Source organism: Clupea harengus, chromosome 7 (genome assembly GCF_900700415.2).
Source record: "Clupea harengus chromosome 7, Ch_v2.0.2, whole genome shotgun sequence".
NCBI classification, from domain to species: domain Eukaryota; kingdom Metazoa; phylum Chordata; class Actinopteri; order Clupeiformes; family Clupeidae; genus Clupea; species Clupea harengus.
The window spans coordinates 15,641,358-15,667,662 of NC_045158.1; the positions used below are offsets into that span (position 1 = coordinate 15,641,358).

The following is a 26,305-nucleotide window of genomic DNA, read 5'->3' on the forward strand; positions in this document are numbered from 1 at the left end:
GACGAGGAGAGATGGCGTTCTGGTAGCACACGGCATTAGTACTCCATTATCTGAGGAGAAGCCGAACTCCAGGTCAGCGGTTCAGAGTAAGAACTTCACTCTGCCACCGATACGCTAAAAGCCCCTCAGCACTTTGGCTACCCTTAGCTTTGCATGCCTGATGGTCTTCGGCTATTAGCCGACTTCGTTATCTTAACAATTTTCTGGGCATGCATAGAGAAAAGAAAAGGGTTTTGCTGGCAGTACCAGATGCTGTGCCTCAGCCTCCTAACGGTTCAGAGGCTTGAGATCTCATTTGCTCCTGAAAATTTGACTTGAATCAAAAGCATTTATATGCACTGTATGCAGGTGCATAATGAATGCTCTGCCTCTTGCAAAAAGACTAACAGTGAAGTAGCTTCTAGAACTAACAATTCATGGGTTAAGGCACTTAAAGTAAAATTGGACCTGAATCTCATGACAAGTAATGCTACGCATACATTATGATTAGCAGAAGGTGCTGTGGCTCCTGTAGCTTGTACAAGTTGAAGTATCACCCTCTCTCCCTGCTCTTAGCGCATGTCTGATTTCAAATTAGCACAGACTGGTGGCAGCTTTGAAGGTTTCTAAATCCTGTGGGAGCGAAACACAGACAGCCCATTTCTAAACCAGAGACTGTGCCATATCCTAGTTAATGTACGCCAGCCTCTTGAACTGATCTGAGTCTGTCAGCGTGGTATTCCTAGTCCACAATTTTCATACCAGGCCAAGACGAGTGCTAACGCTAATGTGCCAGCAAATGGAGTGACATGGATGTATCTCACTAATTTGTCTCATTAGAACTGAAGTACGGATTCAATATATCAGCCATCAGACACACAGCAGGTAAACAGGTATCTAATTGCCTTTAATTTATCATCATGTTCCAGTATGAATCTACGAGTGGCACTTACATATGTGTGAGGATATGAGCCCCTTGATTTTTAAAGGAATCAAATGAGGACCAAATTGAGCAGTCCCTGTGTGTGTGTGCAGATGCATATTTTCAACAAACTGGGGAATGTGCTGTCGTAAATTTAGCTGGTTTACCGTAATGCTTTACATAATCACTCTCACACAAGAGAGAAGCATAATATATTCACAAGTTGGTCGCTTTACTTCAGTTCATTTCCAGTGACACATTCATGTTATCAGCATTTGTATTGTTCCTGAAACATTTCTTATAATTCAGTTAATAACCACATCCCTAAGGGAATCACTGACATGAAAACCCTCTTCAAAGCTGTTTGTTCCAAGTGTTATGAAAGTCCTTGGGGTGCACGACACCAGTGCGCTTGTTCAAGTCGGTAATTTGGCACATGTGGATCCCAAAAGCTGCGCTGCATGTCGTGGCACTGCTCACAAACTGTGGTCTCTGGCACCAGGTTCTCATTGCGTTCCATAAAAGCAGAAACAACATGCTGACCTTTTTGAAGTCCTCTAAGAGCCTCTTTGTTGTGGCCTCTCTCTCTCTCTCTCCTCTCCTCAATGGCAGACATCTAGGCAGTCATATGGCTCATTCCTGAATTAATCATGTTCTGTCCTCGTTACACGGCACTGACGCTTCGCCCTGGCAGACCCAGGCTCTGCCGAAGACCATCCGAATAATGACACAGAGGAAATAACAAACCCTACATCTGTCCTGCTTCAGGACTAGTGCCAGTGCCCTTTAAGCAAGCTCTCTCTGTCCCGAGATTGAGCTAATTGTTCTGGAATTTTTATTTGATTGACTCTTATCAGCCGGTTTGCTTTTTCACTGAGGTACAGGGACTGGTTGAGCAGGGAGGCAGAAGTAGGGATGTTTTTTCTTTTTCTTTTTTTTTGCTCTGGTCGGTTCAGGCATCAGTGTGACATTTCCCATGGCATTTTTTTTCCGGGCTACCTTTCCAACTCTGCTTTCCGTGCCTGAAAGACTTTCCAAGGTGATGCTGAACTTTATTTTTTCCCCTCCCTTAAGAGATTTATCTGACACGCTTATTGCTCCGGGCCATTATGTTTTACCTTCTCAGACATGCCCTAGACCTCCTCTTATTTATTTATTTCTTTTTCTGACTGGTAGGTTCATCACTTTAGTGTAGTCAAATGTCAGCGTGCCTGATCTCTTTGGTCATGGCAGGACTAAGGGACTGGAAGTGTGTGATGGAGAGAGGAGAGGAGGGGAGCGAAGAGGAGAGGAGAGGAGAGGAGAGGAGAGGAGAGGAGAGCGGAGGATAGGACAGGAGAAGGAACACTAAAAGCACCAAGAAGTGGCTCCTGCTGGGCGCCTGAGCAGGCCCTTGGGGTTAAGTGCCAACCCCTTTCGGATGGATGCAGGAGAAGAGGGCTCAGTGGCCAGAAAGGGGTGAACCAGGCAGGCCACTCTGAAACTCCGGCATCAAGCAGCTCAGGACATAAACAGGAATTATTAGAGCCACGTTTTAGTGCTCATGTTTCAAAAAAATATTGTTTTGCAGGAAGTAAACATATTAATTTAGTCATTCAATAAGATACATTTCAAGTCATACTGTACCGTCTACCCTCTCTGATGGACGAAGCATGTGCTTTTAATAAATTATTTCCTCTCCTCTCTACCAATGAGTCAGGGATGATTTCCGGGTCTGGTCTGTATCAGAGCTTTGTTTGGCTGGGTTGTTTTTGTATTTTTTCTTACGGTTCATCTGTAGAAAAAGCAGGCCATCTCGGTGGTGCATGCTCAACTGTGGTGTGCAATTGCTTCTGAATGCTTCCTGCCTGGCCCTGCTGTGACCCCCCATGTACGGGGTCGCGCCGGTTTCTGCTAATTAAAGCACCACCAGTTTTCCGCAGGAGGAGAGTGCAACAGTGTTGTGTGACTCTCTGACATGGTTATTGCCCCCCCCCCCCCTGCTCCAGTGGAGTGGAACAAAAACATATTGTCACGCGACAACGCTTGTCCGCTTTTTACCGCGTTCAAAAATTGTTGCTACATTCCTGACAGTGTGTCTGTTAATGATGGCAGTTCACAGGGGTCTTAGTTTCTTTGTCTTCCACTCCCCTCACTGTTTACTAAGTCCAATAAGTCAAGCATTGAGTCTGTCTGCCCCTCAGCTCCTGTGTGTGTTAAATGGACACTGCTATAACAGGAGAACCTACCTCATCCCCCATGTCATTATTACAGTAATCTAGCCGAGTGATACCTTGCGCACTAGAGCGCAAATGCACCATTGGTTCCAATGTAATAAAACCCTTTGGGATATAGTGCCCAACCTGTTTGTGAAGCGGTACATGTCATCAGTGGAGATACCAGGCAACTAATGGGGGTATTTTTTTTATTTTTTGACACGGAACGGTGGAGAAACAGAGGACACTTTTGCTCCCTGTGTTTAACTGGAGCACTGTTATTTATTTATTTATGTGTTTATTTATTTATTGCCATGTTGCATTTGAGGTGCCTCAGATGATTGATGGGCTTCCTTTGTGATTTGTCGGAGGGAAATCGGGATGGTAGCTCGCTCGCACTGGTCCGGAACAGGTCCGGCATCAATCAAAGCCGAGCTGTGGGCGCCAGCAACTAAACAGTGGACAGCGCTGGCTGCCGCGTACCCTTCCTCTTCACTGCAACCCTACCTCCCCAGAGCACCGCCAACACCACCACCCCCACGACCGCCTTTCACAGCCAACAATAGCGGACAGCGTAGAGAACAAAGCAGCGATTCATCGGACCACAGTGCTGGGGGACGTCTCGGAGGACGGCATGCAGATATTGAGAGCACGCGTGTGTGGTGTCTTCTGGAAGCCCTTTGCCAGCCATCGTCAAGTGTTGTGAAAGGATGCATTCTTCATTAAGGGCCCCTGTCAGCTCGCCTTTGTTCACTTATAGATGGTCACGTCGAAAGGCCCTGACGGCTGTCATTGCCTCAGTCAGGGTGCGGGGTCTTGTTAATGGAGTTCTGCTAGAAGCCATTAGACGTCCTCTGTTCTAATAATTAGCTCTGCTCTCATTCTGACTGATTGAGTGTCAAAATGCTTTGACTTTTAAACCCTTGGTGGCTGTATATGTGGATCATTTTCTACATAGTGGTACGCTCAGCTTGTCCGAGTGTGTTTGTGTGTGTGGATGTGTGTGTGTGTGTGGGCACGCGTCCGTGTGTGTGTGTATGCATATGTGTGCAATAGAGAGCTAGAATTGCTCTCTTCCCAAAAGACTATGCATTGTAATAGGGAGCGAGGCTTGCACAAATCATGCAGTGTTCTCGGAAGTGTAATTTTATCCATCAAGAACTTTCTCACAACACTGACGCTAGCAAGCTTTGACAGACTTAGGTTCACAGTCCAGTGATTGCTCTGAAAATGGCCCATATTCCCTGAGTACTCAAGAGAACGGTAGTGTGCTGGCATACTGAGTCTTGGGATTACTCTAATGCAATACAGGCAGGTGTCCTACCCTCAGTCATCTGTTGTGCAGAATAAGCCATAAGCCTGTATGTGTCTCTCATAGAACATACATGTCCACATACATGCTGCAATATCTAAGGAGGCATAACTGAAATGAAGACCATTCTCTACAATCATCCACATATTTAATAAGCTGAAAATGAGTCAATGCTTGTTAAGAAGCAAAGAATGTATTAAAGAGGGTGCGTTTATCTCTTCCCTCTTGAAGAACGATATGTTGCATTAATATCAGCCTGATGCTCTTTTTTTTTAGCATGGGACCAGTATATAACAATGCGTGAAACAATAATAAAAATAATTTTAACAACAGTGTGTGTGAACAGTAAACAGTGAATCCTAATATTTGTGATATCTGCTTTCAGGACCATGCCACCCAAACCCATGCCACAACGGAGGGATCTGTGAAGTGAGTGAGACCTACCGTGGAGATACCTTCATAGGATACATCTGCAAGTGCCAACACGGCTACAATGGAATCCACTGTCAGCACAGTAAGTTGAGCACCCAATACTGCATGAGTCTTCTCCTTCTCTTTCGTGTGAATAAATGCAGATCTCTGAGCACTCTTTTACTGTGAATTCACTCAGTGCCCATGGTCAGTTCAAATATAACACTTAATTTCTTGTTAATGCTCTTTTCCCATTAACCGAAACCCTTTTTTTAGTATTTTATAATGTGTTATATTCATGTTATAGCATAATGGCCTGCTATTCCTTAATTTTTTTTTTACAGATGCACTGCTAAAGCACATTTTCAGTTTGTGGCCGTCTTTGCCTAATTGCCTTTCTCAGCTGTGTCACATCATTGTTTACCAAGGCTACAACCAAGACAGACAAAGACAGACAAAACACATGGGGGAAAAAACTATCCTTCTGTCTATGCCCTGTACAACAGTGTAAATAGTTGCAATAGTGTGAGGACATTTTTATATGCTAAGAAAATTCAGGCGAAATCATTTAAAACACATTGTGGTTGAACGTAGTGCTTTCACCAGCATACAGTTATACAATATTCTATAGTAACATATTCATCCTGCCTCTTCATCCAACTGGTGGCAAATGTGATGGTAGAGTGGCTATTTACAGATGACACATCGTACATTTTGATTTTGAAGCCTTTTAATGGACTCTGGGACCAACATGCTTCTAGATGTCCTAAGTAATTTCCCTCTAACTCAACTCACACACGTTTCCCTGGCCTGCTGTGTTCTTGTATGGGTTGGTCACACACAAAAGCAAAACGATTGGACTGAAGTGCCAGAAGGAGGAAAAAAAGAGACTTGTCTTTAAAGGAAAAATAGGCCAATTTCCATGATGTAAAGTGCCATGTCTGCTCCATCCAAGGAGTACGTAACATTTGTCTGGGATTTCAATCATGTCCACTGTCAGGTGATCTGTCTCCTTTGTAACTCAGTCCTGCAGTTAGCTGGTAGATGCTGTCTTTGTTACGAATGCGTTTGCCAGTGGAGAAGGTGCTGGGAAGCAACAATGCATCGTTTGTCAGGAGCAAATTGTCAAAAGTGCTGAAATTGCTTTCCTTTGTGACGTTCTCACTCGAAAAGATGTGTGTCAAGCACTGTGTATGTACTCTACCTGATGCTGCACTAGAAAAGAGAAGGGGGGCTTTGGGGCTTAAAAAAGAGTTTTCCTCCTGTAGTAGAACTTTATGGTGGATCTGGCAATTTAAAAGTAGTGATTACGTGTGTCATCCACATCGAGATTTGTGGACTTTAAACTTTGTTTGTGGCTAACATATGTATGTTAACCTCAGGTTGTGGTGCACTTGGTATCGTACTTCACATATATATATATATTTTAATGTTACTGCATATGAAAACCGCAATAATTATGCTATCACTGTTATCTTTCAAAAAATGAACAGACAGTAACTATTTTACAGACTTTTTCAACATTGCTGGTCTCCTGGCATCAGGCCTACTGTAAGACAAGGCCTACACCACAGAATAGCATAATGCCCATGGTCCTATTTACTATAATAAGAGAATGAGCCGCCATGTTTGCAGTGCATCTTTTCTACTTTTTCATTTACCATTTGATTGCAATAGCATTGAAGGCTCACTTAAAGTTTGTATTGGTGAGGTGTATGAAATTAATAAATGATTGAATGAATGAATGAATCTCCACTACTGACCCTATACATGTGGTTATGTCTGCTTGTGGGGCTGTTTTCCCTGTAGCGGTGAGAATATAGTCTTAACCAAACACATTTACACTTGACTGGAAGTGATGATGCACCTTGTTTATAACCGGCCTTGTGTTCTCCCACACTCAATGCAAGGTTAAGTGTGAACAGACAGAGTAAAACCAAAGGCACTGCTGTGAATGATGTTCCTTGAAGACAGGGAACATTATTATTGTATTATGTACAATGTTCGAAGCCAGCGATCATAAAAGATAATAACGTTACAAGAGCTACTGTAACTAAAACATTGTAAAAAAAAAGGTAAAATGAAGAAACCAAACCAGAGAAAAGACAATAAATGCAATGAATGATAGTCTTGTCTCCAGGGTTAGTGAAACTAGTATAATATAGGTCACAAGGAAACAGGGTCATTTTGGTAATGTTACAGGCTTGCAGGCAGATACACATGTAGGAGATGCTCTACTTCCTTGGCCATACAGGGTTTTGGTTTAGGTCTTTCTTTATTAGAACAGGACATGAACACACAGAATAAGCTCCATATTTTTTCCAGAAATATTTTTGCTGAATTGCTCTATATCTTTGGTATTCAGTCAGGAAATGTAGCTTTACCTCAACTGCTACGTAATGACAATGAGCACAGCTTGTCTTCTCTGGGGAGCCAGGAGCTCGCCCTCTCTTTGCTTCTGTCTCTCTCTCTCTCTCTCTCTCTCTCTCTCTCTCTCTCAGGAATCATTGGTCGCTGGTGTTGGCTAACCATTTTGTATTGTGAGAAGTTTGAGCACCCACATTTTGACAAATGGAGGATCGTACTTATTAGTTAGCACAAGCAAAAAAAAAAAAAAAGGAGCGTAAATCCTCGTTGTCAAAGAAGCAAAAACATGAAGAAAAATGTAATCAGAACAGGCGACGGCAGAAAACAAGGATAAGCATCGGTGTGGCCTTTCCCAGATGGAAAGTGACCTAGAATCTGCCTGTTTTCTGATGGACAGGTAATTAGCGTGATTATGTCAGCATGATGGAATCATATGTGTGATTGCTGTACTTTTTAAGACATCTTTTCATTATTCCACCCATTTTTATGGCACCGCTTCTGCTCCTAGCGCTTTTGAAATATTGACACACTCCAACTCTGGCACATCCGTCCTGACCCCGTGCAGTGCTCGTGTTTGCAATCCCCCAAATGGTTGTTTTTCTTCATTTTTTCCCCTTTGAAATGAATGGGAAACTAATTGGACAATTTCGCTACAATTCAAGAACATCCGTGCAACCTTATTGGAATGGTAGTGTAATGAAGTTCCATTCAATTAAGCTATCTATAAACATATGCTGCTCTATATTTCAGCTGATGTTTTGCTTGTGTTAATTAAAAGTGACAAGGTAACTTACTATCCATGATAGCCACTAGACTAGCTCAAGCCAACAGCTGATGGAGGAACATAACTTAAGGCATCAACGTTCATGTTTACAGATTACATTGCAATATTTCAACCGACTTCATTGATACTCATCTTCTATAGTTTTAAAATAAATGAAGGAACCACTAACACTGCGAAATAGATTTTATAGTGTATTGTAGGTGTGTTTTAGAGTGTAGTCTACTTGAAATATATTTATTGCAAACTGTACCAAAAGTACTGATTAAGTACCCCTATTTTTCCTCACTTAAAAGTGGCTCCTTTAGCAGATGAATGCTTTTGAGAAAACCATTAATCTGACTGCTAATAAACGAGTAGGAATAAAAAAAAAAATGAATACATTTTTTGTCAGATGAAGGTTCTTGCAGGCCCCGGCACTATACCACTTAATCATAGTTATGTATCGATGACAAATTAGCAGTATTCCACAGTGATCTTGTAATCTCAACAGCATTAGCCTACTTTGCATGCATAAAGGACAGACCTGGTTGCCAGGGAATTGGCGCCACCAAAATGTCCATATGTGTGTGTGAAAGAATAATACTGCGTTCATCACCTATCTTCAAAGCACACATGAACTAATTTGCTGGGCAGGGGTTAGCGATCCTCTGATTGTGCACTCTGCACTCTGACAGAAACGCATCTCTAGTTGCAGTTCAAAATGCTATGAATAATCATTGTACTGTTTGGGCATTGTGTGTAAAGTCATACTAGTAAAGCCACCCTAAATTTAAACTTTAAGAACCTTCCAAAAATTCCTCCAGCAAAAACAACAGATAAAGGAATGACCAACACAAGCGATGACAATAGACATAACATGCCCCCTCCCCTGTTGGTTTTGACCTTTTTTTTGTGGGTGGGGTATTGCATACACATCAATACATCTGTAGTTGTTCCCCTGCACACACACACACTCTCTCTTCTCCCTTGCATAGCGTATATTCCTCATATAAAGTATGACATTGCAAATCTATATTCCTAGTTTATAACCAAATATTGACATTTTGGCATACAATATAACAGTGGCATGCAATGAATTGTATTTACTTATAGGCAAGCTGCCCCCCACCCTAATAACACACGCACTTGAGTGTACACACAATCACACACACACACACACACATCACATACACACACACACACACACACACACACACACACACACACACACACACACACACACACAGACACACACACAGTACTGTACTGGGGACTTGTAAGCACAGAGCAGCACAGGCCATTCCTCACCTCCAGATTACCTGAGGATTTTATTTCCCACATAATCTCAGATCACTGGGTCTAGTCACGTCTATGACAGTGTCCTTAGGATGAAATATGAGGTCACCCAGTCGGCTCTCTAAGGCACTTCTTTGTTCTTGATTTTCTATTTGTTTTTTTATTTCAGGTTACAGTTGTCAGGCTGTGAAAAAAAGAACGATTTCAGGATGGTTTCAAGTCGCGTTGTCAGTGACATAGAAAGATCAAATCCTGCGACAAATCCTTTCTATTGCATGCTAAACCGTTTACCTGCTTCCCTCTCTGTTTATTCATCTTTTCCCGCCACCAGTTTCGTCCGAGCCCTTAAAAGAAAAGCTTGCTGGTAGTTCACCATGGCACAGGTGTTTGAGGTGTTAATCTAAGCCTACACTGCTCCACTAACCAACTGTTCCCCTTACGCTGTCAAACTCAAATCCAATTTCACACTTGTGGGCATTATCTTAAGCGAAGACAGCCTCAGCCAGTCGTGCCGTTTAAAGAGGCACTAGTGAAACGGGAGTGAGCGGCTTTCAAAGCGCCCCTGCCCAGTTTGACAGACAGGCCTACTGTAAGCAGGGACGTCTGCTTGACAGGCAGCAGCCTGTCTTACTGTAGGTATCACAGGAGCTAGCAGGGGCCAAAGCGGAGACAGGAGGCATCAGGGCACTTTCCATAGGGGATTAAATGAGTCATGGTTAAGTCTGCCATAATGATGGTGGATGGACATGAGACACACTGTGTCGGTCCACTACAGTATCCACACCCTCTATTTGTGCTGTTTGTTGCTGCTGTTGTTTTTTCTTCCTCTCTAGGTTGGAAAACAAATGCGTGGGGTCTTTGAGAAGCAGTCTGAGGTTGCCTTGAGGTGACTCTCAATTTGGCCCTCCTTTCAGTTGCTGTCTGTTTGTTTGGTCAGAGGTCTGCTGTAACTTGGTGTCACTTACACCTTTCCACCTACAGGGACACTTTCACTTGACAGAGGGCTTTTAGCACCTGCCTGTGTGTTGTGTCCAAGCAGTTACTTGAAGTTTTGTTTCACTTTTCACTTTGCCATATTGATTTTATTTGCCAAAAATGTTTCACACTCCCCCTCCCTATACAATGTAAGTACATTGCCACCAATATCCGTATGTATTTGGATGTCAACATACAAGAAGTAAATAGGCTCTGCATTTAATATGGGAAAAAATACCCTTGCACAACACAGCCACTGGTTCAAAGTAAACACTGTTTCTGTTCTGTTGTGTGTGGGTTGGAGTTAGGCGTTTCTCAGGACACAAGTGTCATGTCTGTGTCCTTGTCAGATACTCTGTTTTCGGGGGAAATCTCTAGGGGTCTGAGCCATTGCCCATTATCATTATTATAGCCCTGCGCCTCTTTATTTCGGGAAGACGCCACTGGGTTTTCATCAGTCAGACGATGCTTCGTCACTCCCCCACTGTGTCAATGGCAGATTGGCGTGGCACTGAGCAGGAAGAGGGCCAATTATTGTAATGAAGTGTCACAAACGCAAAACGGGAAGCGACCGCTGTGTAGGGGCCGCAAATATTTGGGTCTGGAGTATTGGAGGCCGTCCTCTCAAAGACTTACACACACACACACACACACACACACACACACACACACACACACACACACACACACACACACACAAACACAACCAACGGCTTGTAACTCTCTGCATGATGATAACAGTTGTGCATGTTCTGTGAGACATTGTGTAAACAAAAAGGAAGATGAACAGACCCTACATTGCTGGGTGCGTTACTGAGCGAGTGCACCGAGCTCTCCTTAGCTGTAGTCTATTGTGACACAACTGATCCACAGAGAAGGCTTGATGTGGACATAGCCATCATGCCCCCTACTGTCCCTTTGGTGGAGCAGCCCATGCCAATGCAATTGGGAGTGCTTCTTTAGTGTTTGGAGTCTTTATAAGTCGTTTGTATTTATGCATTCAAGATAGAATCGATTTTACACTTTTACATTTTTTTTTTTTTATATGCAGCATGCCTTAATATTTTCAGTTGATCCATCTCATGCTTGCGTTCTGACTGAGTGAAAAAAAAAAAACAGTCAACATCTCTACTTTCTCTTCCCAATATAAAACACGTGGGAAGTAAGGTCAGTCAATCGGTGCCGGAGGACCTGAAAGAGATCGCAGCCCCGTTCCCTGTGCCTTGAAGTAAAAAAGAAAATGCACAAGGTTAAAGGAAAAAACGCATGAGGTTAAGCACAGCGTTTCAAACGAGGACAGCCGGGGTGGGCCGCACAGCGAATTCTCCCCGACTCAAAGGAAGTTGCTCCTTATTTCTGATGCCAGGCATTTTCAGGGAGGGGGGGGGGGTGGGTGGTATTTATCTCTCCTTTGATCAATCAGCACTCCTTTGCCTCTTTTGAAACTTGCTGGCAGTCCTTCATTGATTTGCCCTCATTGCGCCTTGCTCTGCGTTTTTAGTCCTTGTCTATATTTGATGACATATCGACGCGGTTGCTATCACAACCCGCTTCCTCCTGGCGTGATGGGATTTTGTTTTAGTTGACGACGGGTCAGTATTACACATCCACGGACAGGGAAAGCATCTAATTTCTAGAGACCTGCTCTCTCAGCCAGAAACAGATACAGTCGTCTCCCGAGACATGATTTCTTGCTTTGGCACACTTAGACGGCTGGTGCAAAACTGTGAAGTCAGCATGATGAATGTGAGATGCAGGCTTATGGTCGAAAATATCAGATGGCACCCAGGATCAATTCTACTGTAAAATAGATAGATAAATAAATAAATAAATAATAACAATAATAATAATGGTGAAGTGGCTTTCAATCCAGTAGCAAGGTTTACACTGTGCTGCACTAGTGCCACCAGGTGCTTTCCCTTTGTTCACTTACTTGTTGACACTCCACACAAAACCTTCCCCCCCCCCCCAGAGGCTGTCACCGGTTGTCGAGCCCGTGGACAGGCCGTCAGAGAGGCTGGAAGAGGTGGATCCATATAATGATCCCAGGGGTGGATAGTGATAGGCAGCAGTGACAGCACCCTGTAATCTCGGGCATCTAGGCTGTAATTTCCGTCACTGGACTTCTGCCCTAATGCCCCCCTTCTGTTTACAGGGGCAGGGGGAAATGCGTTGGATGGGGCCATTATATAAGCATCTGAACCTCTGTCACATTCCTCCCCCGCCCTCAGTCCGCTCTTATAACACCTCAACAGCTTCTCACCTGGGACTGCTGAGCTTAGCTGTCACATCATGCCAACCGAGGGGATACACCCCCCTCTGAGAGTAAAAGAATTATTTTTTAATTTTTTTATTCTCGTTCAACACTCAAAAGCAGTTAAAAACAAATGCTGAGACAAATGCTATACTTTTTCTTATGAATATGGGTAGTTTGCTGAGCAGAACTACTGATTAGGACGGTGAACACACACACACACACACACACACACACACACACACACACACACACACACACACACACACACACACACACACATACACCCTCACATATACACATACACGGAAAAAAAATAAAACTGAATGTCATTGGCATATGCGGATAGAACCAGAGCTACAGGTTCAGATCTGTGATGAGGACCTTCACATGGCAGTTTCTCGGAGGAAGTGTAAAAACGGCTGAGTGGGTGGAAGAAATCCGTCCTAATTAAAATGAGAAATGAGTTCCTCAGTGCACCTTCGGTCTGTTTCCGTAGGTGTTGGAGATCACTCCACTCTGCATGGCTTGTTTGTTGAGATATGCTAATATGAGTTATGAGTCAGACTATGTTGTCTGTTTTTTTTAATGTTTGTTGCATATTACATACATGTGTTTCCCCTCTTTATATAAATAAAAGGAATGTCGCAGGAAAGGGTCTGTTTTCACAGTTACATAGACAGTTACATACAGTAAATATGGTTCCTCCTTTGCATTGACGTATACACCTGGTTGTTCATGAAAGAGTGGGGGTAATATTGACCGTTTGGCATATGCAAATCTGCTAAGGGGTTAAGTTGCAATCAATATCACTGTGTTGAGTTGTTTGATGTAAAGTGCCTGAATATGTAACACAGAGTGCACGAGCTACTCAATATTCACTGGCTTCACTTTAGCAGATGGCATGTGGTCAATTACGTCCTGTGCATCTGAGAGAGTTGTCCTCAGAATCACCAAGAAAATCGTTTGGTGCAAAATTGACCGTATCAGTCAAAAACGGGAACAGATGCACATTGTGGCTCCGTTTCTTGCCATGGAGGAAAAAAGTGCAATAGTGGGGCAAGAGCAAGTTCCCATGGCGGTTAGGAGGCATTATGACGAAAGGGAACAGCCTTCATTGACATGGCACACCATCAAACACACCCCCAACCCGGCCCCAGAGGGTTCCTGCTCCTCATAGAGAGAGAGACAGACAGAAAGAGAGAAGGGGGGGGGGGGGGGGGGGGGGGTGGACTGGGTGGTCTCTCCAACCACTTAATTAAAATGACATAGTGCAGTGGAGAAGACAAACTTGTCTGGAGGGAGCCACTCTGGGCCACATTTCCGAACCACAGCCGCTCCGAACCACAGCCCACACGCGGGAGACAAAGAGCTCTTTCTCAGCGGAGGAGAGACAGCCGCAGGGATGAGTAACGAACGCAGATGAGCCACACACATCATGGAGGAATTAATCAGATAGTGTTGGGCTTTTGGCAATAGCTAAATTTAGCTGGCATTACCATATCTTTCCGTCATTTCTTTGAACGCCCCCCCCCCAATCCTCACAACCACCGCTACTACCCGCCTTCCACAAACACCCCATCCCCCAAACATGTATCCATGGAAAAATACAAGGACCACCTCCTTCTCTTCTCTCCTAGGGCTATTCAGATGTTTCTACTTTTTTTATCAATTTAGCCATTGTATTGCGGCTCATATTTTTCTTAGCAGAATGGGAAATGCACATTGAAGTTGAGGTCCATCTGTGGAAGCAGAGAGATCTTTTTGACAGAACTCCAACTGAAGAATATTCCACCCCCATTTACTGTAATCTTCCCTTCTAGTGAAGAAACAATAACACACAGTCATGTCCCATATTACCCTCTTTATTACTGGGACATATTGTGTTTTGGGCCATGATAGATCACCAAGCAATTTCCTCTCCACTTTCTCTTCCCAGAACATGATCCTCATAAAAGCAGTGTTTTAATATATTGAGGCATAGGTTTCATCAAAACAAGCCGCCCTGGCAACCACCTCTCGAAGTTTTCTGGTTTCTTATTTTCTGAGTTGATCGGAGGGGAAAATTGCAGGTAGATAGTCGCGTTTAGAAGTTTCTTTTCATTTTCTTTCCCTCGTTCGTTTCGGTTCCATCCGTGACAAAATGTTTGTCCTTGGTTAATGAGTTGGGCCTGCTAATGGGCCTGCTGCTGTTGATGGGATAAAACATGGCTTGGAGCTGAGGTGTAATAGGGTTTCAAGTTTCCACTCTCCAGCACTCTTCGTGTGACTTTTCCCTGAAGTTCTCCAATGAATTATTTACTGAGACCTTAGGGTAAACTAAATGACATTGTGCTACCAAATGAAAAAATATATAAATTAATAAACAAAGAAAATCATCAGCTAGAAAATGGGTTAGGAGAGGCTTGCTATCTTGGCATTGAATGAAACTGAGCATGGCTCAAAGGTCACTTGTGTGCCAGCTGTAAGTTTAATACCAGCTGCTCTACAGACATCTGTGGGCACTGGTAATGACAAGAGTTAATGGCTCGCTGGGTTGTATGTGTGTTTGTGTGTGTGTGTGTGTGTGTGTGTGTGTGTGTTTGTGTGTGATTGTGTGTACACTCAAGTGCGTGTGTTATTAGGGTTCTTTTGCAAAATGTCAGCCTGCCCGTTGTGTAAGACGGGCCACTCCTCAGGCCGAAGCAGGAGCCAGGCTTATCTGCTCTGTGTCAGGAGGTATTCTGGATAACAAGCCGGAGGAACAAGGCCGAATCAAAGTGCTTAGAGGGGCCGTGACCTTTGCCGGAGAACTGGGCTTCCCCTGCAGAAGATCGGGCAACCTGTTCACATGAAAACCCTCCAACCCCATAGCTCCAAAGTGACCTTTCCATGTTATTGCAGGTCCTTCTTCTGAGAGGTAGTGTGGACCTCAGCATCACTCAAGAATAGATAGTCTCTCTTCCTGCACTGTCTGGGATGCGGAAAAGAGAGAGACTAAGTGACTGTGGGAAATAGAAGGAGAGAGAGAGAGACAGATAAATTCATATGAATACTTTGTTTGAAATGTCACACACACGCCCCCCCCCCCCCTGCCTCCATTCCCCAACCACTCTCTAGTCTGTCTCTGAATGTTTATTCGGCTGGTTTATCCTATCAGCGGAGCGAGGGCTGGAGCAAGCAGCTATTGAGTTGTAATTGTATCACTGTTGTCTGAGTCTCTAGAGCCGCTGCTCTTCTGTATGGCCCCTCTAAAAGTCACCACTCCTGGATGGCTGACTGCCAAAGGCCTTTTGCCCATTATTTCCCTGCTTGCGAGGTGCCCGGAACATCCGCAGCTCCTCCATGGCACACCGATTTGCCCGGTGCCGTCAGTGTTCGGGTAGACATTTACAGACGTGGCAAAAAACAATGTACTTGAAACCATTCTGTCAGTTAAAGCATAGCCGGAAATAAATGGCTTTACTGAGTGGAGATGGCAGTCCTGATATCTTTGTTTACTGTATTTGTCAGCACAGTCAAATATATGTTAGACAAGTTATAAAGCAAGGGAATGGAAGTAACAGCTTTGCACCGTCTGTTAAATCGCTTTCTCAGTAATTATGTCACTTACTGGTAAAATGTCATTTTTTCAAAGAGGAGAGTGATAACAAATAGCAGAGTACAGTGAAATCATCTTTTCTCATGCCAGGTTTTACTGAAAACTGGGATAGTAGACTGGAAAATAGACAGTCAAGTGACAACAGTTTCACCTCTTAAAAAAAAAGAAAATCATATGTTAAAAATAAAATTGTAATTAGTTTACATGCAGTATGTGTCAATTTTCTCCAACACATGTTTGTGATAATGACAGTGTGTGGTGTGGGGGAAAAAAGTATTTGACGACATTTGATGCATAAATAGAAAATACAAGTGGGAATAAATAACACATTGGACATTTTGGAGAAGAATTAATTTGACAGCTCGGCTAATGACCTCAGACTAAAAATTCTCGCTCATTGGCAACAGTTGACTCAGAGCGTGAAGCAAGCTGAGCTTCGGAGCGGCCCGCAGAGTTTTTGAACAAAGGCCAAGCGCCAGCTCATAGTCAGGAAAAAAAAAGAAACATTTTGAGCGTTAGGGGCATGCGTGGTCTGTGGTAACTCTCTCTCTCTCTCTCTCTCTCTCTCTCTCTCTCTCTCTCTCTCTCTCTCTCTTTCTCTCTCTCTCCCTCTTTCTAACCCCCTCAGATAATTTGCATCGTCTCATTCGCCCCCCCCCCCCCCCCAGCTTTGGAGGGATGCTCAGGGTAATCCTCTCAGGTGTGGCAACCATAATGATGTTTGAGAACAGCAGATCTGTGGCATCAAACATGTTCTTTCATTCTTAGTTTGCGCCAGCCTCTCGCAGTTCTGTAGTCGCCTCACGTTTTGGCCGGGCCCTCTATTCCCCCTCGACTGGCAGCCAAAACGACACTCAAAGCGCCATTTCCGGAGCCAGCCAGCCAGTCAGCCTCCTCCTTCTCCTGCTAGTTTTCCTTTTCTAGGACTCTCCAAATCCTTTCATATGATGGTGTGGACTTTCGCTGCCCCTCTCCACTCCCCAGGGACGGCTGCTTGTGGCACACGGCACAACCTGTGCTCATTTTCCTCCTTCGGCCTGAACAGCAGCCTGACCTGCCAGTTGTGGATTTGATTATCACTTCATCAGTGGTTGACGGCGGACAGAGACAAAACATGACAGTCCATTTCAATTTAAGAAAATAATGCCTCAGACTGATGACACCAGCAACAGTTATGTCTTACAGATGACATGTTTTGCCTGGAATATGTTACTTGTGAGCGACTCTCTTGTGAATTTAAGATTGTCTTCAGTTATTGGGAGTAAATGTGAAGTTGGACCCCCGCCAGCAGTCCATGAAATAGGACATATCCCAGACTCCTTGTCCTAGACATGAAACTTAGCATATTGTACAGCATTAGCTCTCACAGTATTCCACATGCAGCATATAACTTGAAGTTATTGCTTTCCATGAATTTGTGTGCAGCTGTCAGTTTGTATTTCTATGAAAGACAGAAGGTTGCCATTCCACACTGTGGAACCCAATGTGATCCTTGCCACAGCTCTTTTTTCATGGGACGCTCAATATTTCAGAGGACAGGGCAGAATAGAAAGCTGTGTTACAGAAAGCTGTGCCTGTCTTTTTTGAGACAACCTTGAGAAACTTGCACAAGCCTCTTAAAAAAAAAACAAAGAAAAATGAAATAAATATGAAAGTATGTGTGTCCAAAATAAGAGAAAAAATCTGTGCATGTGTGGAATACAACAGTATAGACGACCCTGACGGAGGCTGAAGGGAATGTTGCTGTGAAGAGCAGCGCATCTCCATATGTATTTCATGAAGCCCCATGCGTAAATCATTGCCCTCTCAGGCGCATCACAAGGAAATACCGTGCCGTTTTTATTTCTCAACCCAGAATTCCTGAGATCGGCGCTTGCTATCTTTCCCACACCAAGCCCAAACTGTGGACAGGCTGATAAGCCGATGATGTACTTCCACTGTCATCCTTCCGCGGGGAAAGAATTTCTAAGCTTGGGGTCACAGAGTCACACCTGTGTAGCTTTGTTGTTTCGTTTCCCTTCATGTGGACTGATAGTGATAGTATTTCAATTTTTCATCTGTATGTAGAAGAAGACAGGAAACGGATAACAGATTGATTGTCTGAGCGAGAAGTTCACCAGACACATGGTGTCAACAGGAGCATATTCCCACTCGATTTCTCGATTGTAACCACACTCCATTTTGTAGAGATGCGACCTGTTCTCCCAGTCTGAATGGCTCCAGCAAGTGGGGTCTATCCATTATTGTGGTAATCACAGGCAAGAGCAGGCATTTTAAGGGCTCAGAATGGGGAAATGATGGTGTGTGTGTGTGTGTGTGTGTGTGTGTGTGTGTGTGTTTGTGTGTGTGTGTGTGTGTGTGTGTGTGTGTGTGTGTGTGTTCATGTTTGATTGTGATACTGGTTTAGCTCTGATAGTAATTGTAAAAATACTATTCACTAATATATGTCCAATACAATGGCAATGTTTTTTTTGGTTTTGTTTTGACATTTAGTCTAGCACAAGAAACCCTCCTCAGAAGAAAAACGGAAAAAGAATGTGTGCATGATTTAATACTGTGCTCTAATACAGCTCTGTTGCAAGGGCAGTACTTACAGGATTTTACCTTTCATTCCGTTAATTAAGTTTTGGGCTTTAACAAATGTGACAGCGCTACAAGCTATTAGCGCTGATGTATTTTAATGAGGGTCATTCCTATGTGCACTTTAACAGTCACACTCCCTTGCTGTTGAATATGTATAACCTGGGTTGCCAGTCATTTCAGGTCTTTAGGAGAAGCATAAATATTGTAGCAATTACAGGTCATTATCGAGTCACCTCGATGAGGCTTGATAGCTTACACCGTGGTGTCAAAGCGAGCCTTTCCATATCATTAAATTATCATTTTAGCGTCCCCAGAGTGGCCACTGTGCTGCTTGAGGTAGCGACTGCATTGTGCACACGCCAGAGAGCTGAGACGGTTGGGTCCGGACCTGAACAGGTGCTGCCAGGATGGGGGCAAAGCAGTGCCAAGCAAAAAAGGGTACCGTCCTCCCCCGCCACCAGAACCTCACGCCTCCTTCCGCTGTCCCAGGGTGAACTGTGGTCAATTTAGTGCTCTCCACAGGTGCCTTCCTGCCCCGAGGCAGCTCCCATCATTCTCATTACTGCCCAACAGAGTCTCACTTTGTCAAAAACAGGAGGAGCGGAGGGAGGGGAGTGGTGGTGTGGGGATGGGGATGAAGCGAGGTCCAATAATGAAAGGCAAGAGTCTAAGTATAGAGCGAAGGGCTGTTGAGAGGGCAACGGGTGAGCTTTGGCAAGTAACAGCCAAAGGATGTAGACACCTGCAACAGGATGTCGAAAATTCTCCAGTTATGCTGGTGGTGCAGCTCTTGCTTTAACTGGTGGTGGTGGTGGTGCTGCTGCTGCTGCTGCTGCTGCTGCTGCTGCTGCCACTGGGGCTGTTGCGAGAGGAACAAGAAAGAAATGAGTGAAATTTCACAGGTTTTATTTTTAGCACGACCACAGTCACAGGAGGGAATGTGGAGACTCACACACAGCGGCTGACTGTGGTACAGCTCCGGGCCTGATCTGGTGAAGGGATCTGCTGAATCCACACCGGATCCATCTCACCCTCACCTGCTGCTCCCTGAAACACACACATCCACCAACCACCTACCCCACCCCCACCTCCACCCCACCCCTACACCCCCGCCCCCCCAACTAACTCACTCCCCCCCCCTCATCCCCTCGTTCTCTTTTCTGGAGGCTGCAGAAGGCATGGAAATTGTCTTATGTGCTCTGAACACCAAATCAGGTTAAGCCACTGCTGTCTCCTTTTCCACACGAGCACTTCATCAGTCACACACACACGACATAAGGAGCGGGGCTTAGTGCAGACCGCCACTTCCCTTCTCCCCAGTGGCTAAACTGATTATCGCTATCAAAGCATTGAAACAATTAAGGTTATCTCTCACAACCGTGGAGGAAATTGATGGAGACTCCTGACTGTGAGACAGTGAATGTGAAACAGAATGTGCCATTACTGTTGGAGCTCATGTGATGCCCAGTACTCTCTCGATTTTAATATGCACCTGCTGCGGCTTGTGTGAGGTAAATAAAACAGGCACGAAATGCAAAGCATGTTCACATGTTTAAATCCAGGTTTGTGCACATTTTGTTTTATAATTCCATGATTAAGTATAGAGTATTAGCCTTTCACCCCAACTGCTTTCTCATTCTGCTCATCACATGAATTCTTTACATTATTCCGTGATTGATGGCGGTTGGATGTTACTTCGGGGACATGATTTGATGTGCTGTTGACTGGGGCTAGCTCCTGAGGCTTGCGTGATGCTGGACATACCTTGAGATGTCAGGGGGTGTCAGGTTTGTTTACCTGACCTTGAGTCGGGATGCATCTCTGGCTCTCAGACTGTGTGGATTAGCTGTGCTCCCGGAGGTAATCCTCCACTCCTCTCTGTCTTCTGTCTCTCACTGTGTCACTCACACACAGGGCCAGCCTCGCTCTCTCTCTCTCAATTATACAGACACACACACACACACTTACAAATACGCACATGCACACTCACAAATACACACACAGGCTGTACAAATACACATGCACACCCACCTAACATACAAACTCACATACAACCTAGGATAAAGAAAAGAATACAAACCCCCCCCCACACACACACCGGGGGTAAATAGAAAAATAATGCTTGCTCTCTTTCTCTCTCCTTTTCTCTCTCAAGCATTTGCCGGGCTGTATTTATCGGCACAAACTGAGTTGCTGGCTTACCGCTTGCCTGTGCCGTCTTTGTTGAATTCTGAAGTGGCGCTCCAGTCAAGCCTGGACAAAGCCACCAATCAGAGCGAGGCCCAGGCCCAACACACTGCCATTTTCACCACATTAAGCACAGCAGTCAATGTGTACTGCTGATTTGAATGCCTCGCAGTCCTCACAGAGGCAGGCATTTAAAAAAAACAAAAAAAAACACCTCAACCTCTCAAAACAAGCATCACAAACGGATTGGCAGCATGCAATGTGCTTTGCACAATGGAGATATTATGATTCAGAACTGACTGACAGGCAGAGGCAATCACTTTTTTAGGGCTTTCACTCCTCAGTCTTGCGTGGCAAAGTGTTGACTTGAATGATATCTGAGTATGACAGGTGTATTGACTACCACAGCTGTAGCAGGCTGACACTTGGGGGGAATTATCCTTGTATTATGATTCAAAGCAATGATTTTGGGAGATGAGAGACATGTCGCATCAGTGTTTGGAGAGCTTCCTGTTTAATGTGGGCTAATTATCGGTTTGGCAGTTGATAAGAGGCAATGGAACATCATGAGGACGTTCTGAGCCATTCCAAAGTCTTCAGTACGCTAATAACTTAACTACGACTCGCCCTTTTGTCAGTTGATAATGCACTCCAAAGTCAATGTTTGGCAGGTTAATAGTTCCTCATTAGTTTGTTAGGCCTGTCTTACTTGAAGTAATTACAGCATAATCCCTCTTGATTGTAACTCTCTCCTGCTATCAAGATGGTTTTCCACAGTGGAGGGCTTGTTTGTTCACTTTGGCTCTAATAATGTGTTTGCGGGTAGGGGACATGGTCTCCTCTTAGCTCTGGCGTTTTGAGTTATGCCGTCCGTGGAGACTTGATTATGTCAAGCAGTGGGGCGCATCGCTCTCAGAGAATGTGCAGGTGTAAAAAATCACCCCGTTGGCACTTCACATGAGTTTGAATGTCACCAAATTAAGCACAGAATTATGGCTTTTCTTTAAAAGCATCAGAGACACACAACCAGTTGGAAGGATGAAAAACAGCTGAGAGACTTTTCTCTACATCAATTATTATGTTTACAGTGCAAAACGTTGTACGCACAACATGGTCATACTTGCCATCCAATGATTAGGAAATACCTTACTGTGTAGCCTATGGGATATCTTTTTATACTGACATGCATTATGACATTATGAATCATATGAAATTATTGACTTTTTTCATATATCATATACACAGAGAGGATATAAATGTAATATAATGGATATAAATGCAAATTGGTCAGAAGCGATTTCAGAATCACAGTTCACAGAAAGGACCCGTTTGTTAGAGAGTTGTATTCTGTGGCACAGTCCACTGAGGATTCAGTCTCTATGAAAGCAGAGAGCTACCGTCCGCGATGACCCATGGAAAGTATTTCGGTGAAATAAACATGAGGACAGGCCGTGCTGACCGTATGTGGGGGAAACCAACCCCATTTCCATGTTAACGAGGGCCGGGGTCTGCTTTATACCAGGACCCTGTAGAACAAAATGTGGTGTGAAATGACAGGGCCAGAGGTCTGTAATTTTAGCTTGGGAATCCTAAATCAGAGTAATTCATAAACGGAAGCTTGCCAAATAGGCGAGAGCGAGGTGGTATGGCAGCGAACAAAGTAAATTAATTAAATTAATTTCCAGATTTCTTTTGAGTCATTGGGATCGGAAGTGGGCGTTATTGTTCTTTTCGGTTGTCGCTGTGTTTAAAATGCTTTGCTTCTTTTGAAAGCTTCGATTTCTAAGTGTTATTAGTATTTTTTTATCCTTATGTTAATCCTAATGCATATGATCTGTATTCTATTTGATGGATTTGATTTATCAAGTCACCTCACTTCAAGCACATCTCTTTTCTCATATCGCGTTTCAATAGCACCTAATGGAAAATCAGTTATCTTTGTGGACCCGTATTCAAAGTAAAAGAGCACTCAGTTAAGTTATACAGTCCATTCCGTATACTGTTTACACCATTGCCAGCACTATACAGTATATACAGTATAAATTAAATTTATCTAAGCCGGCTGCACTAGTTTTGTTTGACCTTGGTGGCAGTTTCAAACCATGACGCTCACCAGGTTGCTATGGCGATGTATGTCTTTGCTGAATGTGAACAGTTTGTCTTTCCCAGACTGTTCTGCAAACCCCGGCGATAATAAGGTCTAGTCATTACTCCTCATCACAGTCCTCTCACTCCTCATTATCTGATGTGTCTCACTCTTTTACGTGGACTCAGATGGAACTCCTTTCTCCATGTCAAATAGGCAAAGTCATTTAAGAGCCACATCATTAACTTGCTCAAATGGATGTTGCAGAAGCATTGCTCTCATATATTGAATTTAGTGTTTTACATTATTTACACATCTGCCTCGATGCATTCGTGGCATATTCCAGTGTGTAGTAATGTCTTACGTGTACTTGTTTCAACAGTGTCTGACTCCGATGCTTGGACGCTTGGATTTTATTCCTGTAATACGACTGTTTAAGGTTTCATCAAAGAAAGTTGCTTTGCTAGTCTCATCATATATCACAGTTCATTCTTTCAGTTCCTCCAGCACTAAAGGCTCTATGAAGATATATATTATCTTACAGACACATATATTGTCAGTGAGCATCAGGGGGATGTTGAGGCACTTCAGCATCGCCCTGCTCGCAGTTTCCACTCCTCAGTAGTGCAGCCAGAGCCGCCCGCCTGATGAGCTTGTCTGGTTTCCATCCAGCGAGGGATGCTGTCACCTCCCCAATGGCCAATCAAACGGGGGATACACCCCGAGGTGTGCTTTTGATCCGACTAATTTATGTGCCAGGGCTTGGGAGACATAGAAAGAGAAAGACAGAGAGAGCTGCGGTGGGCTTCTGTGAAGAGAATACCAATACGCCGCCTTTTGTGTCTGTCTCCCCAGCATAAGCCCCACGTCCTCCTCACTTTTGCTGGCAGGTGACGCCAACTCCCTCTTTTCTTCCTCGTCTTCTTCTTCTTCTTCGTCTTCTTTTTTTCTTTTCTTTTTTTTTCTTTTCCTAGCCATTTGAAAGCTGAGGCATGGGAAGGGGGCTCAACCTCCGAGCTCAGCAGATGATTCCTCTATTTCTATTCTTACTTGTCTCTCTTAATCCCCCTCCTCAGCGAAGAAAACAGGGAGATGCTCATTGAAATGCTCATCCATCGCCTGGTGTGAGGGCTTTAGGAAGACATAATACCGGCATAATAATATTTACATGTCTGAACAGGCCTTTGCTTATTCTTGGGAGGCCGTTTGTACTGTATTGCATGTTGCGCTGCGTAGGCGTCAGTGCTTACTGGTCACATTGACGGTACAGTCTGTAAACTTGGATTGGAATCAGTATTCTAATGAATCCACCTCAGACCTCGGGTGATAGCAGTGGATGTGTGAGTGCTGGTTTCATCTGGGTGTGTAGGAGGTATGCAGATAGGCAGAGAGCATACTTTAGAGAGTAAGAAAAAGGAATTGCTATTCGTGGTGCCAAATATATAGGCCTGTGCATACTCCCAAATGGATCCTTTCCTTTTTTTCCCTTATGGATTAGTGAAGTTAACGTACAGTTTCCTTTGCATTGTGTCAATAGATGAAAAAACATGGTATATCAATGGCATATCAAACAAATAGACATTGAAGGCAGGAAGCAGAGTGCCTTATCACAACTGGCAGCACACGATTTATCCATTATTTATTGATTTACCAGAAACTGTACAATGTTACTTCCTATTAATGTCTGTGGTTGCCAAGATGAACATTACGGTATTAGTTCAGTTGTAATTCTAAGATAAACACAACAGCTGAGACTAGATTACAGTGGAAACCTATGGAATATTACAATAACAATGGACTCTCAAACGTTTGGTTATGGTCAATATACCATGACAGAACTTCAAAGCATTATGATGGAAAGCTCCAATTGCCCATGCCATTGCACACCACAGTATGGATTTGTTGCCCTTAATCATTGCTCAATTTGCATAACTAACTGAGCACAGGGCATTCTCATTAAACAGACACATGGCCATTTTCATCAATAGGCAAGTCACCTGCTGCAGGTAATTTGATCAGATCCTATTTGATTTATTAGCACTGCAGTGTTTATCCACAGCACCTGAATGAGTGCATCTGGGGGATGGCAATATTAAATAACAAACAGCGCAAATTCAATAAATACCCTCTCTCAGTGCATCCAAATGAGAGAGAAAACCTTGCTAATTGCCTTAGTGTCTGCTTCAAAGAAAATGACTGTCTGTTTTTTCCCCTCCTTTTTTTCTCCCCCCCACCTTTCTCTTTCTCCCTCTCTCTCTCTCTCTCTCTCTCTCTCTCTCTCTCTCTCTCTCTCTCTCTCTCTCTCTCTTTTGTCTCGGCTCTTACAGATGTTAATGAATGCGAAAGGAACCCATGCAAAAATGGGGGCATCTGCACCGATCTGGTTGCCAACTACTCCTGTGAATGCCCAGGGGAGTATATGGGAAGGAACTGCCAATACAGTAAGTGTGCTAATTCTCCTCTCTCCTGTCTCCAGCCAAAACTGTTTGTCAGTTCTCTCAAGATTTGTCAGAGCACCACACTCCCTTCTCTTTTTTTTACATCACCGGTTGCATGATTGAGAGAACACAATCTTTTTGTTTGGCTCTATGTGTGGCTATCTACGGTATCTGCATAGTTTCCTGTCTCGGTGGCTGTGCATTGTGTAAATTGCTTTGGGAATTCCATGGCCCTTGAAAGGTATCTGAATTTAAAGAGAGGCATAAGAATAGGCCAATAGAGTTTTCTCAATGGGCTTGAACAAGCAGGGCTCCATAATAGATAATGGTATTCCTATCACATTCCGCTTCATAATATCTTTAGTCATGGAGGGAAATACAAAAGATCATAGAAGACTATGGATTATATTTATGAATTATTGTTTTATACATATCTTTTTCTAAAGAAAAATAAGCAACTATTAGAAAATTATGGTTAGATTGATTTTGAAAATTATATTTATTTTATAATTCTGGTTCTGAAACATGGACATGTTCACAGCAGATTTTGTGCAGTCTCAATTCCATTTTTGCCATTATATTTCCGATAGTGTGTGCAGTATGCATGTTATTCTACCCCCCCCCCCCCCCCCCCCAAACATGTAGCCAAATTGATTTAATGCTGTGGTATCAGCTCCTACTCACAGAGGCTACGTGTGTGCCATGCCTGTATCACTCCTAAGGCATATATCACCAGGGGCCTGGATAAATCATTAACATAGTAGTTGGACCAGAGCTCTGAAAAGCAGTTCAAACACTATAGAAGCCCTGAAAAGGAACATAAACAATGTATACATATATTTATATTTCAGTGCCAGAAAATGGATACCATCCTTCACATTTTTTGAGTGCGTCTAGCAAAGGAAAGCTTGGCCTGCAGATATACAAATGTTGCCTAGAAACTGTCTGTAATGGTAC

General features: G+C 43.8%; 1 protein-coding gene across 2 annotated transcripts in view; it reads left to right on the forward strand.

Moving 5' to 3' along the window:
• edil3a (EGF-like repeats and discoidin I-like domains 3a) overlaps positions 1–26,305 on the forward strand; it is a 111,353-nt gene that overhangs the window by 34,236 nt on the left and 50,812 nt on the right. For both annotated transcript variants that reach the window (XM_012828541.3, XM_012828542.3), the window contains exons 4-5: positions 4,794–4,922; positions 25,238–25,351. In XM_012828541.3, coding sequence (XP_012683995.2) covers positions 4,794–4,922; positions 25,238–25,351 — 243 coding nt within the window. The remainder of the gene's footprint in view (positions 1–4,793; positions 4,923–25,237; positions 25,352–26,305) is intronic.